The sequence below is a fragment of the Carlito syrichta genome, unplaced genomic scaffold (assembly GCF_000164805.1).
Source record: "Carlito syrichta isolate Samal-C Ts95f unplaced genomic scaffold, Tarsius_syrichta-2.0.1 Scaffold309017, whole genome shotgun sequence".
Lineage (NCBI taxonomy): Eukaryota > Metazoa > Chordata > Mammalia > Primates > Tarsiidae > Carlito > Carlito syrichta.
Window position 1 is genome coordinate 600,257 of NW_007253113.1, and position 26,444 is coordinate 626,700.

General features: G+C 37.1%; 1 protein-coding gene across 2 annotated transcripts in view; it reads right to left on the reverse strand.

The window, feature by feature from the left end:
• Positions 1–779: 779 nt before the first annotated feature.
• CD96 (CD96 molecule) overlaps positions 780–26,444 on the reverse strand; it is an 88,022-nt gene continuing 62,357 nt past the window's right edge. For both annotated transcript variants that reach the window (XM_008066593.1, XM_008066592.1), the window contains exons 10-15: positions 18,275–18,343; positions 17,695–17,766; positions 7,247–7,312; positions 6,077–6,166; positions 2,733–2,856; positions 780–888 (exon numbers count right to left, since the gene is read on the reverse strand). In XM_008066593.1, coding sequence (XP_008064784.1) covers positions 780–888; positions 2,733–2,856; positions 6,077–6,166; positions 7,247–7,312; positions 17,695–17,766; positions 18,275–18,343 — 530 coding nt within the window. The remainder of the gene's footprint in view (positions 889–2,732; positions 2,857–6,076; positions 6,167–7,246; positions 7,313–17,694; positions 17,767–18,274; positions 18,344–26,444) is intronic.

Here is a 26,444-nt window from a genome sequence, read left to right on the forward strand (position 1 = left end):
CACACACATAGACACATACATGCAAAGCTGAGAATGAAACCGCTCTTAGCTCATATAATTTTAGAGGCTAGTGAAGTCTTATATCAACTAGGCTACTTGGTTGTTGGCTAGTTATCTCTTTGATCCCTTCTCATTCTGGTCCATGTAGCAGAAGCCTGGGCTGAACATGATGGGAGGATGGAGAAGAAAGATTAGAAATGTGGTTCTTGTGCAAGGGATTCTGTTTTCCTTCAGTGAAAATAAACAACAGAATTTCAATATGAGCACTAGCTGTACTTCCCCATTATTTGTCACTTTTGCAAGAACTTTCACGCTTTCTTCTTAGATTTTACATTGCTGAAAGCAACAAAGCTCTGGAATTATCATAATTTTGGCAAACAGTCTAGAATGTTGGCAGATGTTCAAAAGCAGAGGATCTAGTATTGGCATGCACTTGAAAACATTGTTGTCCCTCTGTCAGATAATTAAAATGAAAAAATGCAAGCACTGTAAGTATTTTTTTTAATTTCAGCAGCCTAATGCGTACCTCTTACATAAGCAAGAAAACCCCTACAGATTGCATTGGGTGTGAGCATGACATATTCTCTTACTCTTGTTTAAATTTCAGCCATTTACAGATGAAAGAGGGTGAGTTGCTGGGAAAACAGGTCATTCACTTCTGACATCTGTTTTAGCTGCTGCAGAGGATTGGCTGAAGGAAGATTATATTAATAAAGCACAAGTTCTACCTTCCCAATAGGATTCCAGCAGAATTTTCTGTATGACAAAGTCTCATAGGACTAGAGTGTCTCCATCTCATGACAAGGTAGATCACTTCCACTGGACTCCTGAATGCAAGTGTACTTGATGGGAGGTGGTGGTGGCTTGAAAGGTGGGGGTCTCTCCATGCTAAGAACAAAACATTGTTTTTTCAATGCCAAGATTGTGAGGAAGATACACATACACCCCCACACGTACCTTTTCTTTTTTTTTTAAGGAGAAGAGACTCATAAGATAGAGACATACCCTCCTAGTTCTTTCAGAAATTTTGCTGGCTTAACCATGCACTTGTCAATTCTATCAGTCATTTGAGTATCATGATCATACCATTAATTAATATCTATATGGTATTTTATAGTTTACAAAGCACATTTATCATAACATTATTTTGTATCTAGGAATTGAATATTATTGTCACCCTTCTACTGATAAAACTGAGATTTAAACAATTTGCTCAAGAGAACCAGACCAGAAATGCAAGTCTTTTAACTAGAACCGATACTTTCCCTGGCAACTGCTTCTTAATAAAAGAAGTGTTTCTCCTATGTGAGTTAAAACATTCCTCTAGAGATAAAAATCTTAAAATTCTGAGACTTAAGAGGGAGCTTTTCAAATAGCCCCTTGGCTCATCCTACCCCCAGCCTTCACTCATTGTGTACTGTGGAGATATGGTAGAGGTGGGAAATAAAACTTTCTCAATCTCTGAGAACTAGCTGGATAATGCCTAATCCCTTTTGTTTAAATCAGTGAACATTCTTAACGTCATCTTTGTATAAAGCACTATTTTATGTTAGTAAAACTCATCTCTTTGTCTAAATTGCATAAAGGAGTCAAGTTAGTATGGGATTTAGCTATATGAATTTTCCATCTAGCTTAATATAAAAAAACAGAAATATATCAGTGAACATCTTTATGTCTATAACTCAAACACCTCCATTTCGATATAACACAGACTTTTGAATACAGAACAATTAAAAAATCAATTCAGATTTCCAGGTTCTCATTTGCTTATTTTCTTATAAAGATCTCCAATTCCTATTACCCAATTTTCTGATGCTTTATGGAGACAACATATATCAAAAGGTGGATACAGTTCTGAGAACATTGCACTTTGGTTCTTTCAGAGAAATTATAAATTTCTCAAGGTCATTTGGTGGCTGAGATGAACCTAGATTTCTAACCACTGATTTAGTGTCTTATTCGCCAAGAAACACTCCCTGCATGCAGCTATAGAGTCTTCAAGACTACTCTATCAAAAGCAGGAGAGCATTTGGCACAATGGTCAATGTCATCTTAATAGTATTAATAGAAGACATGTGGAAAATCAGCTCTGTGTATTGGGGTCTCCTCCAAGTATGGCCTAATTCAGACTGACCCAAAATGGCAAGCCAGAAAAGTGAGACTTAAACTTACATACCATTTCAGACTGCTCATTGAAGAATTTTGAAAAATATTTCAGTAAGATATAAAAGGGGTAACACAGTGCTTACTTTCTTTTCTGCTTGCAGAAAAAGGAAAAGGGTAGTAAGCATCGACTATGATAAAAAGCAGCTGGAAATCTCTCAAAATTACCTTTCTCACTCAATTTCACACTTGAGCATCTAGGCCCAGCTGAGTCCAGGCAGTTCAAAGATGCATGAAAATGAAAAAATAATGAAGATTAAAAGAAAAATCAGTTTCAGTTTTGAGGTGAGGTGAGGCTCAGTTTTCATTTTATGCCCACAGACTTGCTTCACCTGATGAGTATTATAGCCTGACCAAGCCAATGCAGAGAGAGATACCAAGTCAGCAGTTGTGCATTGAATTCTGACTGTGTGATGCTGGGAAAGCTATATAGCCTCTCTGAGCTTCTGTGAACCTTATATCCCCATTAAAATATGAAAGGAATTCTGTGTAGTAATAATAGGTTGTACTGATAAATATCTGATAATGAAAAATTGATCCGTTCCTACATATCTTAGTATAATACTCACATTTCTTTTTGGTATTGACACCATTTTCTCACCCCAAGACTAAACAATACCACACAGAAAAAGAGTAAGGCTGCTACAATCACTGGCCAGGATGTTCCATCTTTGTGTTTATTAACCACAATACCTGAAAAGGGCATAAAGAGAGATAAACTATAATCCGACACTTTGGTATTTGGAAAACAGGATCAATTGAACTATTTCTCCTACTTGAAACTTATTTTCTCCAAAGGCCAATACTATGCTTATTGCCTATGATCATACTACAGGAACATGTCTATGCTTTGTTATTCAAGAGGCAATAATTTTTTTCTTTTTGAGTCAGAGTCTCACTCTGTCACTCAGACTGGAGGGAATTCGCAGAATCAGGGTTCACCGAAGCCTTGAACTCCTGGGCTCAAGTGATCCTCCCACCTCAGCCTCCTGAATAGCTAGGACCACAGGCACGTGCCACATACTAGGCTAATTATTTTATTTTATTTTATTTTATTTGTAGGGATGAGGTCTCTCTAAATTGCTCAGGTTGGTGTCAAATTCTTGGGCTCAAGTGATTCTCTCATGTCTGCCTCTCAAAGTGCTGGGATTACAGGCATGAGCCACACCGCCTGACTAACCTTTGATAGTGATGTATCCTACCAGAATTTCTTTATTCTTATATAAGTGTGTGTGTATGTATATGTATAGTATATATATATATATATATATATATATATATATATATATACCCTCACAAATTTATGTATACACGATATATATACATAATGAATATATATCCTTTTTATTACAAATGGGAGCATACTATACACATTATTCTGTCTCTGGCCTCTTTTTCTTTTTTTGAAATTTTCATTTTTTTGAAAGTTGTAGGGTATAAATCAGGATTGGGTACATAAGTGGTTTAGGTATAGGTGAAGTTTTGGGCCTCCCATTGGACTCGCTGAATTAGGATCAAGCACCCTTCTTGATGTTATGTGCCTCCTCCCCCCCAGGAGTGTCCCACTACGGTCAATCTCTTTTTTGCAGTATTATGATAGGTGTTCAGGGTCAACCTATGAGTGAGAACATGTGGCACTTAGTTTTTTGTTTCTGTGGTAGGTCACTGAGTGTGATAAACTCCAAATCCATCCAAGTGTCTGTAAAGTCCATAATTTTGTCCTCCTTTATGGCTGCATAATATTCCATCATGTATATGTACAACATCTTTTTTATCCAGTCCAATTTTGATGGGCAACATGGTTGTTTCCATGTTTATGCTATTGTGAACTGTGCTGCAATAAACATGTGTGCACAGGTACCTTTTTTGTCGAATGATTTGAGTTCCTCTGGGTATCCTCCCAAGAGGGGGATTGCTGGGTCATAGGAAGGTCAATTTCTAGTTCTACCACACTGTTTTCCATAGAGGTTGAACTAATTTACACTCCCACCAACAGTGCAGAAGCGGCCCCTTTTCTCCACATCTTCTCCAGGATCTGTTGTTTCTTATTTTATTAATGATGGTCATTCTTACTGAGAAGTGGTTTTGATTTGCATTTCTCAGATGATTGGTGGGGCTGAGCATTTTTTCATGTGTCTGCTGGCTGCTTGTATAGCTTCTTTTGAGAAGTGTCTATGTCTTTCACCCATATTTAAATGAGCCTTTTTTTTTTCTTCCTGCATGTTTGAGTTTCTTGTAGATCCTGGATGTTAGGCCTTTGTCAGATATACAGTTGGCAAATATTTTTTTCCCATTCTGTGAGTTGTCTCCCCACTCTCTTTATGGTTTATTTTGCCTTGCAGAAGCTTTTCAATTTGATGAGGTCCCACTTGTTTATCTTATCTCTTATGACATGGACATCTGGAGTTTTGATCAGGAATTGGTTGTCTGGCCTTTTTTTCTTAAAAAACATTCTTGGAATACTTTTCATAGCATGGAGATTTACCTCATTCTATTAAATGACTGAATAGTTCAATGGATTGACCAATATATTTAATTGGTCTCATAATGTTAGATGATTGAATTGTTTCCAGACTTTTGTTATTTCTAACAACACTCCAGTGAAATGTCTTATACATGATAGATAGCTCTCTAGCTATTTAGATTACATAGGTAATTTAGATAAAAAGTTATCTGTATTTTTTTTTATTGTCTCAACTAGATGGTAAACTGCTTGTAGGTTTTTAATTTCTTTTATTGCCCAGTTTTGATTGCACTGCTTTTCATATAGCAAAATCTCAAAAAATACAGGCCAAAGAATTGTGTTTAAAAATATTAGCTACCAAGTTTTTCCTGTGTTTTACGTAGTTTAGACTGCAGCCACGTGATGTCAACATGTTAGCATTGGTTAGAAGTGCTGAAAATTATCTTTCATAGACCATCCAGGGATTTGAGGCCTTCTTAATTAATGCTCGCTTTACATCGGCCCTATCACAGTAGACACTGAGGGTTCCCTGGAAGCCCCTGTAGTCCTATAATATATAACCATGTGGTACATTCCATATACAGATGGCTAGAGAGTTTACAGTAGTTCAAACCACTGGAGTAGCCTGATCACAAAATAAACAATTGCACAGATGGTCAACTCAGGAGTGGACAAGATTCTGTTTCACTCAAGTAAAAATTTACACTGATTATATGGTGGGATGTAACATCTACCTCCAAAATTTTAGGAAAGTGAAAGAACAAAGGTTTTACGTAAGTCTTACAAATTACCTTCCAATCAAATGTAGAAAAGGGGACCACTGCATTCAGGAATGTGTTAATAGAAAAGCAGAATCCACTCTTGATCCATATCTAAACTAGACAGCTCCTTAAGGCACCGACATCTTAAGATGTTGGTAGTGCCTCAGTTTGCAGCTTTATTGCCATAATGAGTGAAGGATGATGCCCCAGTGATGAGAGGACTGTAAGGACTTTGATATGAAATAGGCTGAGTACCCAGGTAGAGAGTTCACTAGTTGATTATACCTGAAGTTGATTATGCCTGTGAACATACAATCATAACCTGTATTGGGAGGGCCCTAAGTCTATTGAATCCTTTGCTCTCTTATGTAATAAAACAAAGGATTGCATTTTGCATTGACAAAATTTTATCAGTTGAATTAAGGATTACTCTTCGTTCCAATGATTTTTGTCTCAGATTATGTTTTCACAGGCCTTAAATGTTTTTTGCTCCTTTTCACTTGGCTAATTCTTATTCATCTTTCAGATTTTAATTTAAATAGTATAACCTAAAAGAGTTCTTTTCTGTTCTCCAATTAAAATTTGGTCTTCTGTTAGACTCTGAGAATACCTTAGCACCTGGCAAATGGTAGGTACTTGATAAATATTGATTGTGAACAAACATTAAAAAATAGAGTAAATGACTCACCGGTGATATGGACATGATTATTTTTAGTAGATCTATTGACAGTTGTGGGGACTTCTGAAAATACTCTGGTTGTGCTGGTAAAGACATCGTCTAGGGATATAAAAGAGATATCTGAATTAGCTATCTCAACTTGACAAAGTGATATAAAACCATGATTGGGTTCCATGTGCTATTAGAAAGAGCTCAATTTAAATGGCCTAGGTGCCCTTAAAAGATTATGTGCAAATTTTACTAACAATCAATTTATAGCAAGGCTGGGATCCTGGAACTTATATAACAACTACCAAAGAAGTGAAATTTACTGTTGGCTAAAAGAAAAAAAGAGAAGCTGCATACGTTCAAATAACAAAACAATATCTGCTAAAGAATCTTCATGAGAAATTTAAGTGGTATGGGAAAAGGCCATAGTTGGGGTCAAGGAAAGATGAGATCTTATGTCTATTCCCAGGGATTGAAGTTCAGTGGATCAAAATACTCATTTTCCCCACTTCAATGTGTTTAATGAGAAATAAAAATTATTTTGCAACTTTAGACTAGACACATCCATGCTATCATTCTACTTTCCAATGGAAAAATACAAGTTGAAATGTATTTTTCATAGCTGTAGCTGGCCAAAAATGCAATTGTATAAATTTCCTTTCTAAATACAGTAAAATAGAGAAAAAAATCTAAGACTTATTCTTTGACTGTCTTCTTTAAATGATTGGGAAGAATTTTGGTTCCATTCATGTCCATTTACATCGTCAAGATGTACTTATTTATTTTTTAAGTGAGGTCTCATTCTTTCACCCAGACTGGAGTGCCGAGTTATAATCACTGCTTGCCACAGCCTCAAACTTCTGTGCTCAGGAAATTCTTCTGCTTCAGCCTTCTGAGTAGCTGGGACTACAGGCGTGTGCTACCAAATCTGGCTAACTTTTTTGATTTTTTTGTAAAGAAGAGGTCTTGCTAGGTTGCCCGGGCTGGTCTTGAACTCCTGGGCTCATGCAATCCTCCTGTCTTGGCTTCCCAAAGTGCTGGAATTATAGGTATCAGTCACCAGGCCTGCTAAAATGTACTTTTAAATACCTATATGAGATTGTCTTTCTATCGGTTCTTTTTTTTTCTACCTCTGCCCAAATAAATCAGACCACTACCTTCATGCCCCTAAATCTTCCCCTACTTACTCACCATGAAGTGTCGAACTTGTACTTGAGGAGGATGAACTGAACGTTTCATTAGGTATCCATGAAATTACTAAAGGAAGAAGGTGTGGGAAGAGTCAATTTAAGTAAGAATAGTTATTCTATTATCTCTTCCTGACTGTTAATTGAATCTAATAATTATTTTAAAAGGTATTAATGAATACTAAAAGCAAGATCATTGAATTATTTTGCAGCACACACTAGAATGTCCCAAAATAAAGTTGGAGTCGAGGGGATGCTGGTGGTCCAGATGCCTCTCAGAGGGAAAGTTTTAATCATAGCCATTTAGAAGCATGAAAAGAAATTAAAGGAAGATGCTAGAAGAGGCTTTTCCAGTTACAAAGAGTGTGTTTTGACTGTTCTCATGCTCATCCCATAGCTAAGTCAAAAGAACAGGAGAAAATAAAAGCCTGGATGTGTTATGGTGGCCTTTATTAGAGAAAAGGTGCCAATAGGACTTTGAAGACCTTGGTAGAACATGTGTGAGGGAAGAAAATAATTGTACTTATGGGTCAGCTAACATTCTTGCTCAACTGTGACTACTGAACTGTATCAGTAGTGAATTACCAGACCTCTATGGTCACAGGCCTTGTTAGCTGCTCATGAGTCCTTCTGAAGCATTCAGAGGGAAACCTTTCCCTTGAGTGGATGGGAACAAACTCAGGCAGCACATATGGCTTTTGAGATAGATCTATCAACTCATTTTGTTTATTGCTCCATCTCTGGCAAGAAAGATCCACTTCTTGGCAGGATCCACATATTTGTATTTGATAGAAGCCTGCAATGTAAAGTAAAATAACTATAGTAGTACATGGTTGCAATCCGTAGAAAGATATCACATTCATTTATTTCGAATGTTAGCATACATGATTTTCCCAGTTAAAAGTTTCTTTTGTGGCAAGATCAAAACAAATGAGCAAAACCAAAGTGAAACAAAACAAACAAACAAAACAACCCTCAGTCCTCCCCTTTCTTGATTTCTTCCTAGATGTCAACAGCAGCTGCTGTTGCTGACAAAGGTATGTGATCGGTCCCTTCAGAAGAGGTGTAAGTCAATGCTTCCTTAGGGCTTGCACACAGGGACAATCTTTGATAGCTACTTCCATTTGGGGTCGCTTTGGAGGTAAAAGTAGTTTTGTATACAGCTATTTTGAGTCTGATTAGGCTAAGGAGATGTTCTTACCTTCAACAGAATTCTTTGGTCCCATACAAGTAATCTTGACTAGTTTTTCATTGTAGAGAGAATACTAAGGTCTATAGATGATGTTGGACTGAGCGTGTATTGAATGCCCTTTTTAAGTATATAAGCTATTAGCCAGGGACCTGATTGATAAAGAGCAACAACTAATTAAAAAGAAATTTGGACCAGGCCTGGATTTAGGTAAAATTATGAAGAAGATGACCTTATAGGTTTTTTGCTCAACATGGTGTCATCTTTAACTTCTTACTTTCAGAGCTTGCTGTCTTTATATTGTATGTCTTCAGAGTATGTTTGCAAGGAAGAATGGGATAAATTAATTTATGCCAAGGTATAAGTGACTGAATAAGTGCTATTCCTCTAAGGAAAGTGGCTATTTAAAAATATTTTCCATTTCATGTCAATCATCAATGGGTCAGTACAGTACATTTTATAAGGATCAGTGACATGTGGACACCAGTTTTTTTTGTCACTAAATATAGAGTGCTAGGCTTTTCTGGGTAATATTGATTTTCCCCAAACTACACAATTTCAGAAAATGATGATGCCATCAGGACATTTACAAATTACAAACATTGCAATACTTAAAATTATGCAAATTTTTGGTCACTTCCCCATTTAAAAAGACTTCTCAAAATAATGCCTGATAAAATTAATCTACAAAACCACTTTGGAAAAGTACATTATTTTTCTCATTTTGACTTTGAGTTTTTTGTTAATCTGTTAAAAAAATGTAGTGGGGAGTGTGGTTAAAGAGGTGAAAGAAACAGAGCTTCCAGTTGATGGATTCTATATGTCTAAGAATACATAAGTATGTAAAAAACAAAACAAAACCTCAAAACCAAAAATATATTATAAATAAGTCTTCCAGCAAGATGAAGAGATAACAGTTCTTTTATCAATTGTTCCCACAGGAGAAAACATCTTGAAGAATGCTTGTTTATTTAATCCTTTATTAGACAGAGTTGGCTACTTCTAATGACTCATCTTTTGATGTAACAATACTTTTTCTCCACGCTTAACTACGCTATCATTTTGATATCTAATTTTCAGAGTAAAAAAATTTGGCTACTCCATCTTCCCTTTTTATGTCTCCTTGGGGATTTCTTATCAGAATTATGCCATTATTGTCTTTTAATTGATTGAAATATTCTGTGTACTTCAAGGTAACATCATGTTTGTTAACTATATGTTAATTCTACTTTAAATCATTTGAGCAGTTAACCAATTTATGAATGCAAAGGAAAAATTCTTGAAGAAAATTAAAAGTATTACTCCAGTGAACACAAGAATGATAAGAAAGTGAAACAACTTTGTTGCTGATATGGAGAAAATTTTAGTGGTCTGAATAAAGATTAAACTGATCACAGCATTCCCTTTAGCCAAAGACTAATTCAGAGCAAGGCCCTATTTCTTTTGAATTCTATAAAAGCTAAGAGAGATGAGGAAACTACAGAGATGAGGAAACCTAGCAGAAGTTCATTCATGTGGTTTAGGGAAAGAAGCCATCTCCACTGCAAGGTGAAGCAGCAAACACTGATGTAGAAACTGCAGCAAGTTATTAATAAGATCTAGCTAAATTAACATACTAAATTGACTATACTAAGCCGGGCTCAGTGGCTCAGCCTGTAATCCCAGTACTTTGGGAGGCCAAGGCGAGTGGATTGCCTGAACCTGAGGATTTGAGACCCACCGGGGTAACTTGGCGAGATCTCGTCTCTATAATAAATCAAAAATTAACTGGGCATGGTAACGGGTGCTGGTAGTTCTGGTTACTTGGAAGGCTGACGTGGAAGGATCGCCGGAGCCCAGCAGGTTGAGGCTGAAGTGGCCGGGAGTGTGCCAAAGCACTCCAGTCTGGGTGACAGAGTGAGACTCCAACTCAAGAAAAAAAAGATGACTATACTAAAAACAGGTCTTCAACGCAGACAAAGCTGCCTTCTTTTGGAAGAAGATTCCATCTAGGACTTTCATAGCTAGAGAGGGGAAGTCAATGTTTGGGTTCAAAGCTTCAAAGAACAGGCTGACTTTCTTGTTAGAGGCTAATGTAGCTGGTAACATTAAGCTGACGTTAATGCTCATTTACCATTCTGCATATTCTAGGGCCCTTAAGAATGATGCTAAGTCTACTCTGACTGTGCTCTATAAACAGAACAGTGCCTGGATGACAGCACATGCATTTTTTAAGCCCACTATTGAGAACTGCTGTTCAGAAAAAAATTCCTTTCAAAATATGACTGCTCATTGAAAATGTTCCTTGTTACTCAAGAGTTCTAATGAAGGTGCACAAAGATATTAATGCTGTGCTTATGCCTGCTAACACATCACCTATTCTATAGCCAGTGGATCAAGGAGCAATTTTAAGTCTCATTATTTAAGAAATATATTTTTATAAGATTATAGCTGCAATAGACAGTGATTCCTCTGATGGATCGGGAAAAGCAATTTGAAAGCCTTCTGGAAAGGATTTACCCTTCTAGATGTCATTAAGAGCTTTGTTATTTATGGAAGGAGGTAAAATTTCAACATTAACAGGAGTTTGGAAAAAGATTCCAACCCTAATGGATGGCTTTGAGGGGTTTAAGACTTTAGTGGAGGAAGTTTCTGCTGATGTGATGGAGATATCAAGAGAATTAGAATTAAAAGTGGAGCCTAAAGATGCAACTGAGTTGCTGCGATCTCAAACTTGAATCATAATTGAATAGATGAGGAGTTGCTTCTCACAGATGAGCAAAAGAAGTGGTTTCTTGAGGTAAAATCTACTCCTGAATGATGATAATATGAACAATTTAAAAAATGACAACAAAGGATTTAGAATATTACATAAACTTACTGGCTAAAGCAGTGGCAGGGCTTGAGAAGACTGACTCTAATTTTGAAAGCAGATCTATTATGGGTAAAATGCTATCAAACATCATGGCATGCCAGAAGGAAATCTTTAGTGAAAGAGTCAATCCATGTGGCAAACTTCATTGTTGTCTTATTTTCAGAATTTGCCACAGCCACTCCAGCCTTCAGCAACCACTACCCTGATCAATCATCAGCCATCAACATTGAGATGAGACTCTTGACCAACAAAAAGATATAACTCACTGAACACTCAGATAATTGTTACCATTTTCTAAAGAAATAAGATTTAAAAAAATTAATGTATGTACATTTTTTAGACATATACTATTGCACTCAATAGACTACAGTGTAGTGTAAACATAACTTTTATATGCATTGGGAAACCAAAAAATTCACATAACTCATTTTATTGCAGTATTCACTTTATTACAATAGTCTAGAACCGAACCTGCAATATCCTTGGGGCTTGTCTGTATTTTAACAGAAGATAGAATTTTAAATCAGAGAAATATATCTTTAATTTGAGACTGATCTAATAGAACTAGGTGACAGAACGGGAGGAGGACAGTGTTTTAGGATGAAAAATAGAATGAGATATGAGCTAAGCCACGTGAGATTTGATAATTTGAGGACAAAAATGTTGGGTCTGGAGAACTGACATCTCAGCCAACAGGGAACCAAGGGACTTGAGGAATTATCATGCAGACTAAAATAGAAACAGGGCCCAGCATTGCTCTAGGTCCCAGCATTGCTATGTTCCTGCCATTGACCCTCCTCAATCTCTTTGTGCCTATGGGAAATACAAGGGGTTGCTATGAAATTATTAGGCACAGTTATCAAGACGGTAGGAAGACCCAGCCAGGCCCAGGGGCAATATAAAAATACATTTGTAAGATTTGGAAGAAGCGTACATAAATTTTGAAAGATAAGGAATGCATGGTCAATGAACAGAATGAAATCTTCTTGTGAGATCAGTAAGAGGCACTCTGAGGCCCAGGGGTGAGTGTGTGTGTTGATGTTGAGTTTGGGTTTGTTGATTTTGATAATGGGGTGGGTAGGAGGGGTAAGTAGGAGGAACAGGGGCCCATGGAGACTCATATCATTTTTCGATTTGTCTAACTTACACAGACTGACTGATTTCAATGTGGTGTCAGGCTCTGCTGGACCAGATGGATGGCAAGGGAAACCAGATAGAAAAAAGTAATTAAGATTCAATTTTCTGCTCCATGGCCTGATCACCTGAGTGTCAGGATGAAAATATGTTCCAGGATGTCATTAATATTATACATTTTGGGTGTTTAGATGACCAGACTGAGTATCCTCATTTAATAGTTGCTTAAAGTAAAATATGTATTTATATTCCAGATTGTAAGGAATTGGGACGCTAAAATGGAATTAGATTCCAATATTCTTGACCTCTCCAATATTCTTGAAGAGCCTAGACCTCTTCAAGTTGAAAAGCAAAATGACAACAAAAGAATATATTAAAACATATTTTTATAAATGTAGGTAAATTGAATGTACTCAGCATTTTGCAGTGACATCCAAAATATACATGAGCTATACAAAATGCATCCATAAGCCAAATATCCCATAAAACACACTCCTAAAACCCAGAGGTCTTTGATACACTGATATGTATTTCACCAGAAATCCATCCATTATCATTCCTTTTCTGGCTCTGAAAATTTCATTAATCTATTGCAATAAACATACTGGGAGAGAAAAAAAATCCCATTACCAATGTCTGTCATGCATCTTTGCCAAATGCATCATCCAATATTGGATGTCACATTACAATCCAACGTGTAGAAACATGTTTCAAAAATAGTTTGGAAGTGAGTAATCAATATTAACTTGCTGGATCCTAATGTGTCTTTGTGAACGTTTATAAATAGAGCAATTTACTGAAGGAGTTTTTTTTCTCTCTGCTTATGGATTAAAAAATGGTGACTAGTTAACAAGCTTTTGTATTCTTGCACGTGTGAGAATGTAGGTCTACACGGCCAGGGAAAAATAATTTGGTAGGTTTTAAAATACATTCCTAGATTTCACAATTTCTAAGGCTATTTTTATGGTAAGAACGATAAAGAGATGTCCCAGAATAAATGAAGTTTTCAAATGGAAAGAGACAGAAAATGTGAAAGATTACAGTAGTTCATTTCATTATTAAACCTACTAAAAAAGACTAAGAATATACTTGTGTAAATTACAAAGCAAGACTCGTAAGACCCTTTCAATTTTCCAATTTCTGGGGCAGAAGATGATAATAATTTCTTGTTTTATTTCTGACATCTATAATATAGTAATAAAAATTTAAATAAAGCAAACAAAGAGTTTAAATGTTCGAATTGAGCCGATCATCTATTTTCATTCTGTGGCATGTTTTCTTCCTTGTGTTTGCCCATATGTACCCTGCCTTTCCATCAATTAACAAATATTTGAATGCAACTGTATGTCTGCCACTGTTAACAGACATGAGGATACTGCAAGAGAGAAAAAGGTTTAGATCCTTGTTCCTGTGTGTTTTATATTCTGGTATAATTCCAATTAAAAGTCAAAAACATGAAATAGAGGAAAACACCAGATACTGTATTATGCTGACAATTAAAACAGGGGATAATTTATAAATAATCATAGCATAAATTTAAGTTGGAGTTCAGTTTTTTGATATAATGTTTTCCAATAAATCTTTATCTCCATTGCTATATAATTTCCACCCATATCAAACAAGTATTAATTCATTTTTCTCTTCAGCAATATTTGTTGAGCACAAACTATATACCAGGCATTATCTTAGGCACCAGGGATACAGGTAAAACAAATAAAAGGTCTCATGGAACTTACTTGTATTTTAGACTCAACAGTAAAGAATGACAACCAATGTAGGTAAAGTAAGGCATTTCAGCAGAGATTATTACAAACAATACAATTTTATGTTAACACTGTATAGCACAAATGTACAGCCTTTCATCCTTGGTCTGACTAATGTTTTTATTCTCAATTTATATCTGATTGATAAAATCTTTCCAGCTTGAACCTTTGTCTAGATGTTAAGCTATATTGACTTGCTTAGTACATTATGGCTATTGTTTTGACTGGCTCCATAATATTTCATAGAGTTATTACCTTAACCTATTCAACGTTCTTTCATTACTGGATATATTTTTTCTTAACACCCTCTCACTCCTACTCATGCACACTGATTTTGGGTCATAATAAATAATGCCATAAATGTCTTCTGCCTGTTCCATCCCTTGCATCTCCATTAAAAGCAAATGCTGTCCTGAATGCTGTGTTTATTATTCACTTGTACCATTTAAAAATTTCTATCACATATCATGCCTAAGCCATATGATATTTGATTATACCTGTTTTTAAATTTTATTTAAAAATATCGTGTCATCAGTCAGCATTTACTTTTTGACTCAACACAATGTTAAGATTCATTCATGCTGTTGTATAAGATTGTCTTTCACTTATTTTTCATTGCTCTATGATATTTTATTATATGGGTATACCACAATTTATTTAATCTATTCTCCTGCCTATGGCCATTTAGATTAAAGTTTTTGCTATAAGAATAGTGTTTTCCAGAAACAAAGAACAGAGTACCACTTGTTCACACTCATAAGTAGACCTGAACGTTTACCATAATACTATAAGAAAGGGATTGGCAGTAGCAGGATACTGCTGGGGTGGGTGGAGGTGAGGGACACAACATCAATAAGGGTACCTGATCTCAAACCAGGCAAAATGGGGACCAAAGGGAGACTCAAACTTTACCTGTACGATGAACACTTGTATACCTAATCCTGAATTGTACCCCACTTCTTTAATAAATAAACAATAAATAAAACCAGAAAATAGTGTTTCCTCTCCTCAACAATTGTGTGTATATTTTGTATAACATATTCTATTTTTAGAGGGAGTATACACCCAGGAATAGAACTGTTGGATTGTAGGTAAGTACATATTCAGCTTTACAACATAATGCCAAAACATGATGAAAGTGATGGTATCATCAGCAACATATAAAAAGTTATGTCGATAGGATGTTGGATAAGTCTTATTCAACTCTAGGCAATACCAGACTTCTTAATTGTTACCAGTTGATTATGTGTAAAATGATTTCCTGATTTTAGTCTTCATTTACATTTCCTGATTACTAGAGGGACTGAGTATTTCTTTGATGTTCCTAGTCCCTGTGTTTTGTGGTGTGCATTCTTGCTCATTTTCAGTTGCTTTTTGTCATTGATTGTAGGCATTCTTTATATGCTTTTGATATAAAATTTTGATCTTTTATCAATTACGTATTCTTGATCATTTTTCGATTACGTATGTGGCAAATATCTTCTCCTAGATTATAGCTTGCTTTCTGTTTTACTTTCTTTAAGATATCTTCTGATCAATGCAGGTTTCTTAATTCTATTCTAATTTTTCAATCTTTTTTATAGTGAGTGCTTTATGTCTCTTTCTTAAGCCCTTCCCTACTCCGAAGCAGGAGAAAAAAATCTACCTTTATTTCATTACATGTTTTAATGTTTTGCTTTTGACAAAGATTTTAAGCCATATGAACCTTATTTTTCTATATTGTTCATGGCAGGGATACATTATAATTTTTGTTTTTCTTATCAATAATTACTATTTTCAGGTCCATTTGCTGAACAGTCCCTTCTTTTTACAGTAATCTTCCATGCCACTTTTGACAGACACTTAAGTTCCATTTATTTGTGGTTCTTTTTTTATGCTCCCCCTTTTGAATACTGTCTTTCAGTTCTTATAGCAGAACTGAATTCATAGGTTTATGTTATATTGCATTATTAACATGTTTATTAAAAGAATTACAGAGGGTCATGCATCGACTAATGATGAAAGTGTTTCATGAATTGAAGATTATGATTAATCCAAATCTGTGAGTTTGAGGTCCATGAGAGAGATAATAATAAATAAATAATGCAACAAACAGCAGTACTATGCATGTTTTTTCCTCTCTTTATTGCCTAAGGATAAGTTCCCAGCAGTGACTGAACCACTAGGTATAAAATACTTTTAAAGGTTTTAAATGGACAATTTAAATGCTTTCTTAGAGAAATTATACATTGAGGCCGGGCGCAGTGGCTCAAATCTGTAATCCCAGCACTTTGGGAGGCCAACATGGGAGGATTGTTTGAGTTTAGGCATTAGAGATCAGCCTGGGCAACATAGTGAGACTTCTAGGTGGCTCAGCCTGTAATCCTGTGCTTTTGGGAGGCTGAGGTGAGTGTATGGCCTGAGCCCGCAGGTTCGAGACCCACCTGGGCAGCGAGACCTCATCTCTACAATAAATAAATTAAAAAAATCAGCCGGGCGTGGTAGCACATACCTGTAATACCGGCTACTTGGAAGGCTGAGGCGGAAGGATCGCCGGAGCCCAGCAGGTTGAGGCTGCGGTGGCCAGGAGCGGCCACTGCACTCCAGTCTGGGTGACAGAGTGAGACTCTGACTCAAAACAAAACAAAAAAATAAAACAAATTTTAAAAATTAGCTGAGTGTAGTGGTGAGTGCCGGTATTACCATCTACTGGAGTAGCTGAGGCAGGAGGATTGCTTAAGCCTGGTTGATCAAGGCCGCAGTGAGCCGTGATTGTGCCACTGCACTCCAGCCTGGGCCACAGAGTGAGACCCTGACTCAAAAATAAAAAATAAAAAAAAATAAAATAAAATGAGAAAAGAAAAAAAATTACACATTTATTCTTTGTGCCAAAGGGCCTAGCAGTTCAATTCAGAGTTCTGCCCCTGTGGCATCCAGTGTCCTCTGTACTCTCCAGTCACCTTCCCTGCCATTTCCCTATGACACTGTAGATTTCCTCCTCAGACCCTGTCCATACCTGCTGAAGCAGCACTGTGGACATTGCTGCTAACTGGTTGGATTAAGAGTAACAATGAAACAATTTCTGTACCTCACACTGGGCTCCCTCTTTTCCTTTTTATTGGTGATATGCATATTCTGGTTAGTTTGCTCTTTCCCCAGATAGAAGTACAGCTTGCCCTTTCAGCTTCATTGGTTGTATCTTTGCTCAGATGTCACTTTCCTCTATAAGACCTTTCAATACCACTCCATTTAAAAGGGCAACCCAGCTTCACCCTTGATTCTCACTGCCCCTCTCTACTGCTTTGTTTTCTCCATGTCACTTGTCACCACTAGCCTCTCTCCTTTACCAGAATTTGAAACTCAGGTCTGTTTCGTTCACAAATGTATTCCCAGTACCTACAATAAAACTTTAAACGTGGTAGATGCTTTGTGAATATTATTTTGAATAAAGCACATAGGTGTCATTCAATAAATGTCATTGGATGAATGAATGGGAGCCAGAGGATTCCAAGGGACCCACAGTTATACTTAACATTTTTTGCCATCTGTCCCACTGGAGGTCCAGGAGACGTTGAAGCCTTGCGTGGTCACACTGGAGATGCTGGCTGAAATACAAAATTATTTTCAGAATCCAACTTCTTTAGAAAGCTGTAATTTAACCTTGCTTTGATGCAATAAATTTTTAATCTGTGTGACTTTGGGAAAATCTGAAATTGAAAATGTGCTTTCCTGTGTAGGAACACTACCTGGCATATTAAACAAAAGCTCGGTAGTTTATGTTTAATGTCAACTTGTCACTGATTTGCTTTCTTTTTCTGTTCTTGTCACCAACTCAGATCACTGGGAGTATTGTGAAGATTATCTTAATGTTAGCTTAAAATCTCTTGACAAATGAAAGGTACAATATAATAGCACATCACCAACCCTTATTTTTAAGATTATAGAGATTGTCATATCAATATACAGTCAACATAGAGTAGCTCAAAACCAAAATATCAACATCCACTGAAAAATACAGCCTTTTGCCCACATCTCAATGTTATAAAAGCTATAGTAAAACTTGTGAGTATTGTCTCTTTCGAATTAATAGGAGGAAAGCCTTGCTGTACTCACATTGAGGGGTGGCATTTGGCTTCGATGTACTTGCATCTATAAGGGCCATTGAAGATGTGATTGGATATCCTATTTTGAAAACAAAATTCCCAAATCGTTACAGATATTTATATTCACGTTTACGCTGTTAGATTTAACAAGAGCATGGAATATTCAAGTTGGAAAGAATATTAGTGAGTACATGGTTCAAAAGCTTCATATTATAAATGAGGAGACTGAATTCAAAAGCTATATGTTTGTGGTTATATAAATGATATTTGGCATCATTTATTTGCTATTAACTCAGTTCTCCTAACTCCAAATATGTTATATTCATACTTTCAAAATATATTGTTTTAGTGTCTACTATGTGCTAGAGCTATTCTACATGCTGGGAATATAGCAATATACAATGAATACAGTGTCTCTGTCCTCTGAAACTTACCTTATAGTGGATTTTCACAATAGTATGTAATATTTTCACACACTAAATATGGTTTCATATGTACTACAATTGTCAGCTTGCAAAATTATCTTCATTTTGATGATTCATCATTTTCCATTCTATTTCCTGTCCTCTCTCCCCCTTCCCTCATGAAAGACATTTTCACGTTTATTTGAAATTATCTCTGGAGTTGAAGCAAGATAGATTAAAGAAAATTAAAGAAGAGCAAAAATATCTTATCACACTTCATTGAAATAATGTTTATGTTTCTTGAAGTGATACATTTTAAATATATTTCATATGTATTTCTCCTTTGTTCCAAAGCATATTTAAAGTGGCTTACAAACAAATGCAATATAAGAAGACAAAAGCAGAAAGAGAAAACATGAACAAGGAAAATATACTTAGCAAAGATATATTAAGTCCTGTTGAAACCTGAGTGGGGATAGTACTATACACAAAATACATTTTTTTTTTTTTGAGTTGGAGTCTCACTCCATTGCCCAAGCTGGAGTGCAGTGGCATGCTCACAGCCACCCCAGTGTTGACCTGCTGGGCTTAGGCGATCCTTCCACCTCAGACTTCCAAGTAGCTGGAACTACAGGTGTGCTACCACGTTGGCTAGTTTTTTGATTTATTGTAGAGACGAAGTCTCGCCAAGTTGCCCAGGCTGTTCTTGACAAACTATATTTCTTACTATCCTTTACTCTTAGTAGATATAGGCTCCACATTTGCTCTGAATTTTTTAGTAGTAAATTGTAATAAATACAAAATATAGGCTATGTGATTGTTACCCATCATAAGATAAAAACAGTAAGTTTTCTGGAGAAACAGCTATTCTTTTTATTATGATTAAAAAGAATTTTTTCTTAAATCTTCATAAAAAGAAAGTTGTATAATGTGTACGATATTTTCAACAATATTTTTGCAGTATAATAATCAGTATGTTCATTCATGCTCAAGTTTTAGTCAGTAGTGAATAGCACCTCAGCTTTGCAGATACCTTGGTTCTGGGAAATACCTTAAATATAGAACACGGGTAGTGAAATAAAATAAATTAATTGGTTTTGTGATTTATGAATCTATAAGTTGTTCACATTCAGGGGTGATCAGCAATCATTGTTTCTGCAATGCAACCTACCAATTAACTCCAAGGAGATACTATATCATGGTCCCATGATTAACAGAGTCATATATATAAAGTTCTTAGGAAAGTGTCTGGCCTGAGGTAAATGACAAAAATCATATATTAGAAGCTATAAAACAGGTCATCTATAGTTTAGTTCAGATGTTGGTAATATAAGTATGTTTTAACAAGGTGAATTGAATCTTCTGATGGGTTACACAATTGTCCCATTTCCCTTGGTCTTTCTAGAAGGAGGTCGATCTAAGGTAACAAATATCTTCTTCCCCAGATGGGCACAAATCAAGAACTATGTTCCAAAGAACTGTACAAAAAAGGGCTAATTGTCTGGTGGCAAAGAGAGTGGTAAACAATCAACAGGGGTGTTAACTTTATGGTGGAGTAATAACTTCTCATTGGCAGAGTCACCTACAGTTCTCCTCCTGTTACCACACTGAGCTACCAGCATCAAATTCTTTATGCAGTGATGCAGCTCTTGGCTCACTACCTCCCACCACTTATCAAGGATCTATTAATAGAAAATGCGTAAGACTAACTAAAAGGTATATGATGCATTTGCATTTCTAGATTGCCTTGAAATGAGTTGTGGGACACATTCTTGGTCACTGTAGAATTATCCTTATGGCGTTGAAGATTGGCATTTTTCCATGGACCCACATTGGATGACAGTCTAGTAGCCAGGATGCTTGGGAGAAGTTAGTCATTATTTATTTGCACTGAAAATGTTCCTGGGGCTGGGCTCTACCATGCCTTCTGGAGGAAGCCCAGGCAGTTCCTGCATTAAGAGCATCTGTGTTTCTGGACAACAGTTTTATTATAACATTAGGAACCTATGAATCATGGAATGAATTATACTTTCATTTCTGTTATTAAGATAGTTTTTGGTTTTGTCTTTCTACACAACGATTTCTTCAGTTATCAGTTTTTAAAATTTTATATTGTTATGTATTTTTTAAGTTACCTTGTATCCCTTTTAGGACAAGACAAGGTAAAAAATGCATAGGAGAAAATAAAAAACTCGGATACTGTGAGATACTGAGAGATATAATGGGTTCTTTCTAAAGAAGAAGGAAAAGGATTCTTCCACCCTCCCTTTCTCTCTCTCTCACTCTGAGAACAGACTTCCAAAAGTATTTACTGGGAGACTTAGTAAATAAAAAGGAATTTTTTTTTAACAGTGGTGATAAGATAACAATGGGCATAATGATGATGAGGAGAAAGAACCAGGAAACAAAACTCAGAGAACTTTGTATTTCTTTGTAAACTACACTACTATTACCTAGAAATCTCAGTTTAATAATTATTTGCAAGCAGCCTTTTAAAACATCTCTTACCTGCAAGCAACAGACATTTTCCTTTGCCAGTCCATTTATTGACAGCGGGCGCTGACACTGACTAGAGCCATGTGACTTCATTCTGGTAGGAATCACCGGAATCCCAGTAAAGTATAACTTGACTAGGAATTCCATTCATATTAAAATGACTGATTAAATGTCCTCTTCTGGAGGTCAGAAAGTAATGTGACATAAATCTTCACTCAAAGTTTAGTGCAGGGAACGGAGAATTCATATGATTCCGTCTATTGTGTTGTTCAGGGTCACAGTGGGGGAGAAACACACCTGAGGCAGGCATGCTGCCTAAATCCTTGTGTTACTATGTCTCTGCCCCTATTTTGACATCTTTGTTGCTTTACCGCCTTCTCACAGGCGGGGGCGGGGGGGGGGGTTTGTTGAGGACTGAATACATGTCCATGGCTGGTAACGGAAGGGTCAATGTTACCTAGTCTCTATTCCCAGGGAGCATGAGGTTATGTCTATTTTACTGGTCTCCAGCTGATTTTTTTTTAGACTGAGAATCTGCATCAACTTGCACAGCTTATTCAAAGAATGATCCCTTTACTATGGGACGAACCCTGTTTGTCATGTGAAAGTCAGAGTTAAAGCCATTTAGAGAACTATGTAGTTCCTAGATTAATTAAACTATGTAGCTCCTAGATAAATTAAATTACACCATGGTGTAATTAAGTTCACGTGGATTTACTTACACCATGGTTCAAGATTAAGTCCCCTTTACATTCTGTGGCCTGACCTCTAACAATCTTCAATGTCCTCTCTTGCTACTCCCTGCATACATTCTCTTATTTGTTCAACCAACATTTGGGAGCCTCTATCTTCTAGGTATTGCACTTGGCACTTGGGAATAGTGTTCCTCTGCAGTTTAAGTTCATGAAGAAGATGGGCATCAATCAGAGAATTGCATAAGCCAATCCAGATATGAGAACATATGAAAGGGGTCATGGCCTGGTCAGAGTCCCAAAGATTTTCCTGAGGAACATAGTGGTACGTGAGACCAGAGCAGGGGGTGTAGGGCTTTCAGAAAGCGGATGTAGCCAGTGCAGAGGCCCTGTGTGTGGTCTCACATGCCTCAGGTTAGTAATAGTCATGTCTAGCACCTATCCATTCCAGAGCTGAACCCTTACAAGCTCTCACAGATGTTTGTTCTGTGTATTAAGTTGAACTGGGTGTGAGAGCTGGGTGGGACATTACCTGTAACAGTGCATATCCGAGATATCAGCAGCAGGAGAATAGGGATTACACTGTGGCACGCTGGTACAGCAACACTCCTTATTTCTCAGGGCTTTGTTTTGTCTTGTTTTTGAAAGAAAACCCTTTTTCAAACTTCACCTATAACTAAATAAGAACATATTTGTCTCTTGATGTCTTGTAGAGCATTTAAAAAAATTTTATTTGCATTCCCCTTAGCCAAGTTTTCGAAAGGTTCGCGTTGATTGTGTATTTCCGCATGTGAACAAGATATCTACTTGTGTTTTTTGTTTCAAGCTTACATTTATACTTCACAACACAGTAAAGCCTCTTCAATATTCAATAATTTGTTTTATGTCATGACATATAATGAAGGCAAGTTATATGCCAGACCTAGTGATAGAGGTTGCTGGCTTTGTTTGCTGGTTGTTTATTTCTTCTTCGATGTGAACGTTTATTGTTTTTAAATCTGGCAAGTATCCAGAGATACATTAAAATGACCTTTGTTTCCAGGAAAGAAGGGGTTTAGAAGTAAACATGACTTCAGACAAAATGCTTTGCTTATTCTAGTTCAGAAATGACCATGAGATTAGACGAGGAGATTAAAAACTTCCTAGCCCATCTCTACATTTCTACTTTAGCTATTTAAAAAAATTTCTCACTGAAATTAAAAATACCCTTTTATGCTATCACTAGAAACTCAATTAAGTCAGAAGACAGCTCCCATCAGTGCTGAACTGAATGGAGGAGACAGAATCATGTTCTCTAAGAGCTAGTTCTGATCAGCAATATGTGACATTGTCAAGCAGAACTGAATTTCTTAACCTATGTTCTTGCCAGTCTTCCTAGTGACTGGTCATCTAACTGATGGAGAAGAGAAAGGCAGGGAAAAGCTAGAGGTTTCATGACTAGTTATTTTTGGGAAATACTAAAATATTTTCTAAACAATATAGATTTTAAGGATAATTTGGCCTACTATGTGCCAAATACAAGAGACAGGTGAACAATTGTGATGTGGGATAAGTGGAGGACAAAAGATAAAATGGTGACATAAAAAAATGTTGATATGGTCATTTTTTTCCCCTTCAGGGAATTAAAACATGCAAATAAAGGTCTTAATTTAATTTGAGATTGATTGCTTACTCTGCTTCTGATCATGGCATTTCTTCTCAGATTGGACCATTTGGATCTCAGCTTCGTAGGTGCTCTTTATGCATTTTCACATTTGATTCTCATAATAGACTTATAAACTAGATAATATTACTCCCATTTTTAAAGATAAGGAAACAGTATCAGAGTGGTGAAATGACCTGCCCCTGGCCACAGAGCTAGTAGAGGTGGCAGAGACAAGAATGGAACTCAAGCCTGTCTGTCACTAGAGACTATACTTGACCAGCCTGAGCAACATAGCAACACCCCCACCGACACACACACACACACACACACACACACACACACACTACTCATTCCAATCTGGTAGCCTTATAAAGTATAGTAGTTAGCCTCGCTTCAGCATGCATCATCAGACTCTGGGTCTAGCCACGAAAAAGCTCACGTATGGTGTCTAGCATACAACCACCAAGAATAGAAGGGCTTTGATAGTCTTTGTCACAGCCTCTCATCATCACCTCTCAAGTCTTCAAGCGCTAGACTTTCTCTTTAGGGAGATTTCCTCTGCTCTCCTCAACTCTTCCCTTTGTTATTCTCTTCCTCCTTTGTACTTTTAAAAAATAGGTACTGACTTACCAAAACTTATTGATAACCATGTGTTATCACTGTCCTAGGTGACAAAGCTACCACAGTAGGCAAGTCAGAAAATAAACCTTGATTGCATAGGATTTACTTTCTTGTGGGTAGAAGTCAAACAAGAAGAATCACTCAGGAAGAATACTCAGAGAAACAAAAAAACTCCCCAAAGAAACTGATCTCCAGAAGTTTACAGGTTGGGGGTTGCGGGGGTATAAGCAGAAGACTAGAAAAGAGGTTTGGGAGGCTGAGGTGAGTGAATTGCCTGAGCCCGTGGGTTCGAGACCCACCTGGGCAACTTGACGAGACCTCATCTCTACAATAAATCAAAAATTAGCTGGGCGTGGTAGCGTGCGCCTGTAGTTCCAGCTACTTGGAAGGCTGAGGCGGAAGAATCGCTGGAGTCTAGCAGGTCGAGGCTGCGGGGGCCGGGAGTGGCCACTGCACTCCAGTCTGGGCGACAGAGTGAGACTCTAACTCAAAAAAGAAAAGAAAAGAAAAGAGGTGTGACCTGCACCAAAGGACAGCAACCATAGGACAGTCAGGGATTCCTGAGAAATTTGCCAGAGTGGCCCATGAGGTCAAGATGGCAATTTTAATGTTTCTTACCCTCACGTCAACTAAGATTACAGCCTGTCTATTAAGAAAGGTCTTTCCTCAATTCTCTCTCCCCTCTTCTGCCTACTCTGTAACCCCCAGAGAGGGGCTCAATCCAGCAACTTAGTGGAGGAGAGGATGGAGCCAGGCCAGGGAATCACAGACACCCTTGTCTCTACCCCATCCCCTGCTTCACACATCCCAGCCTTCTGAAACTGAGGTAGACTCACACTTGAGAGAGGGGAGAGGAGAGAAGTTCTAGACTGAATTAACTTTTTTTTCAGTTTCAACATTACATTTGATAAGACTTTTAAATTATTGACACAAGCCTGTTCTTGTGGTTGAAAGGGACCAGACGACATTTATTATGTGAGAATCACCAAAAAAGCCAAGTAATCGTCTGAAATTTCTTTCAGAGGCCAAGAAGAAATTATTCAATAGTACTCAGTTGAACAGGGAATAATAGGATATATATATATATATATATATCGAGAGAGAAAGAGAGAGCGTGCATGAGAGAGCACTAACCTACCTAGTCTAGCTTATTTAATCAACCAAGAAGAAAAGTAAAAGCCGGGCTCAGTGGCTCAACCTGTAATTCCGCACTTTGGGAGGCTAAAGTGAGTGGATTGCCTGAGCCCGCAAATTCGAGACCCGCCTGGGCAACTTGGTGAGACCTCATCTCTACAATAAATCAAAAAATTGGCCGGGTGTGGTAGCGTGCGCCTGTAGTTCCAGCTGCTTGGAAGGCTGAGGTGGAAGGATCGCCAGAGTCCAGCAGGTTGAGGCTGCGGTGGCCAGAAGCGTGCCACTGCATTCCAGTCTGGGCAACAGAGTGAGACTCCAACTCAAAAAAAAAAAAAGTAAAAGTTATCTGTAAGTTCAAGCTGCTGTTTGAGTGACCTGGTTAGTCAGACTCAACTATCTAAGACGTTACCTTATTTCTATGTAAAACTGAACCTGAAAATTTAACTTATTTTCTCAAATAGCAGTATTTTCATTTGATCTTCCACTATTACCACAGCATCAGTTGGCATAGCCTAGACTTAGACTTATCTTCGTAGTCTCCTGGACAAATGTGTAATTGTTCTTCATCAATTCGTCTGTAGTACAAAGAGCCTTTAAAAACAGTAGTGACATTACCTGGAGAATTGCTCTTAAGAGAATACAGGCCATCAACTACATCGAAATACATTCAAAGAAGCCTCATCAATCCTTGTGGTCAGGATAACGTAGACACTGACCTTCTGCCCAGCATAAAGGAGACATGTGGTGTGAAATCCTGATCTCTGCACAAAGCTGTTCTCACATGGGAGGCAGTTTGTTTGGGACATGTGCTGACTGAGTGGGTAAGAATAATGTGTATTGCTGAATTACTGGTCCAGAAAGGATTTCAAGATTCCCTTGGGTAAGATGGCAGTAAGCAGTACAGAGAGAGCTCAACATGCATTATGTGGTGAGTTTGTAGACAGTTAATAATTATGAAACAAACTGAAAAGTAAGGTAATTGACAGCTGTTTCCCCTGAAGAACTTCACTCCAAAGAGAAAACACTGAATAAACGAATTCCCAAAGTACTAACCTTGACTTCTGGGTGACAGGTACGGAAAAAAATGAGAAATTCTTTAACAATCTGTAATGTGTGCTCCAGATGAAAGATAGTGAAAACTACACAATGAACAGAATTTCTTAGTTTTTTTTTTTTTTTTTTTTTTGA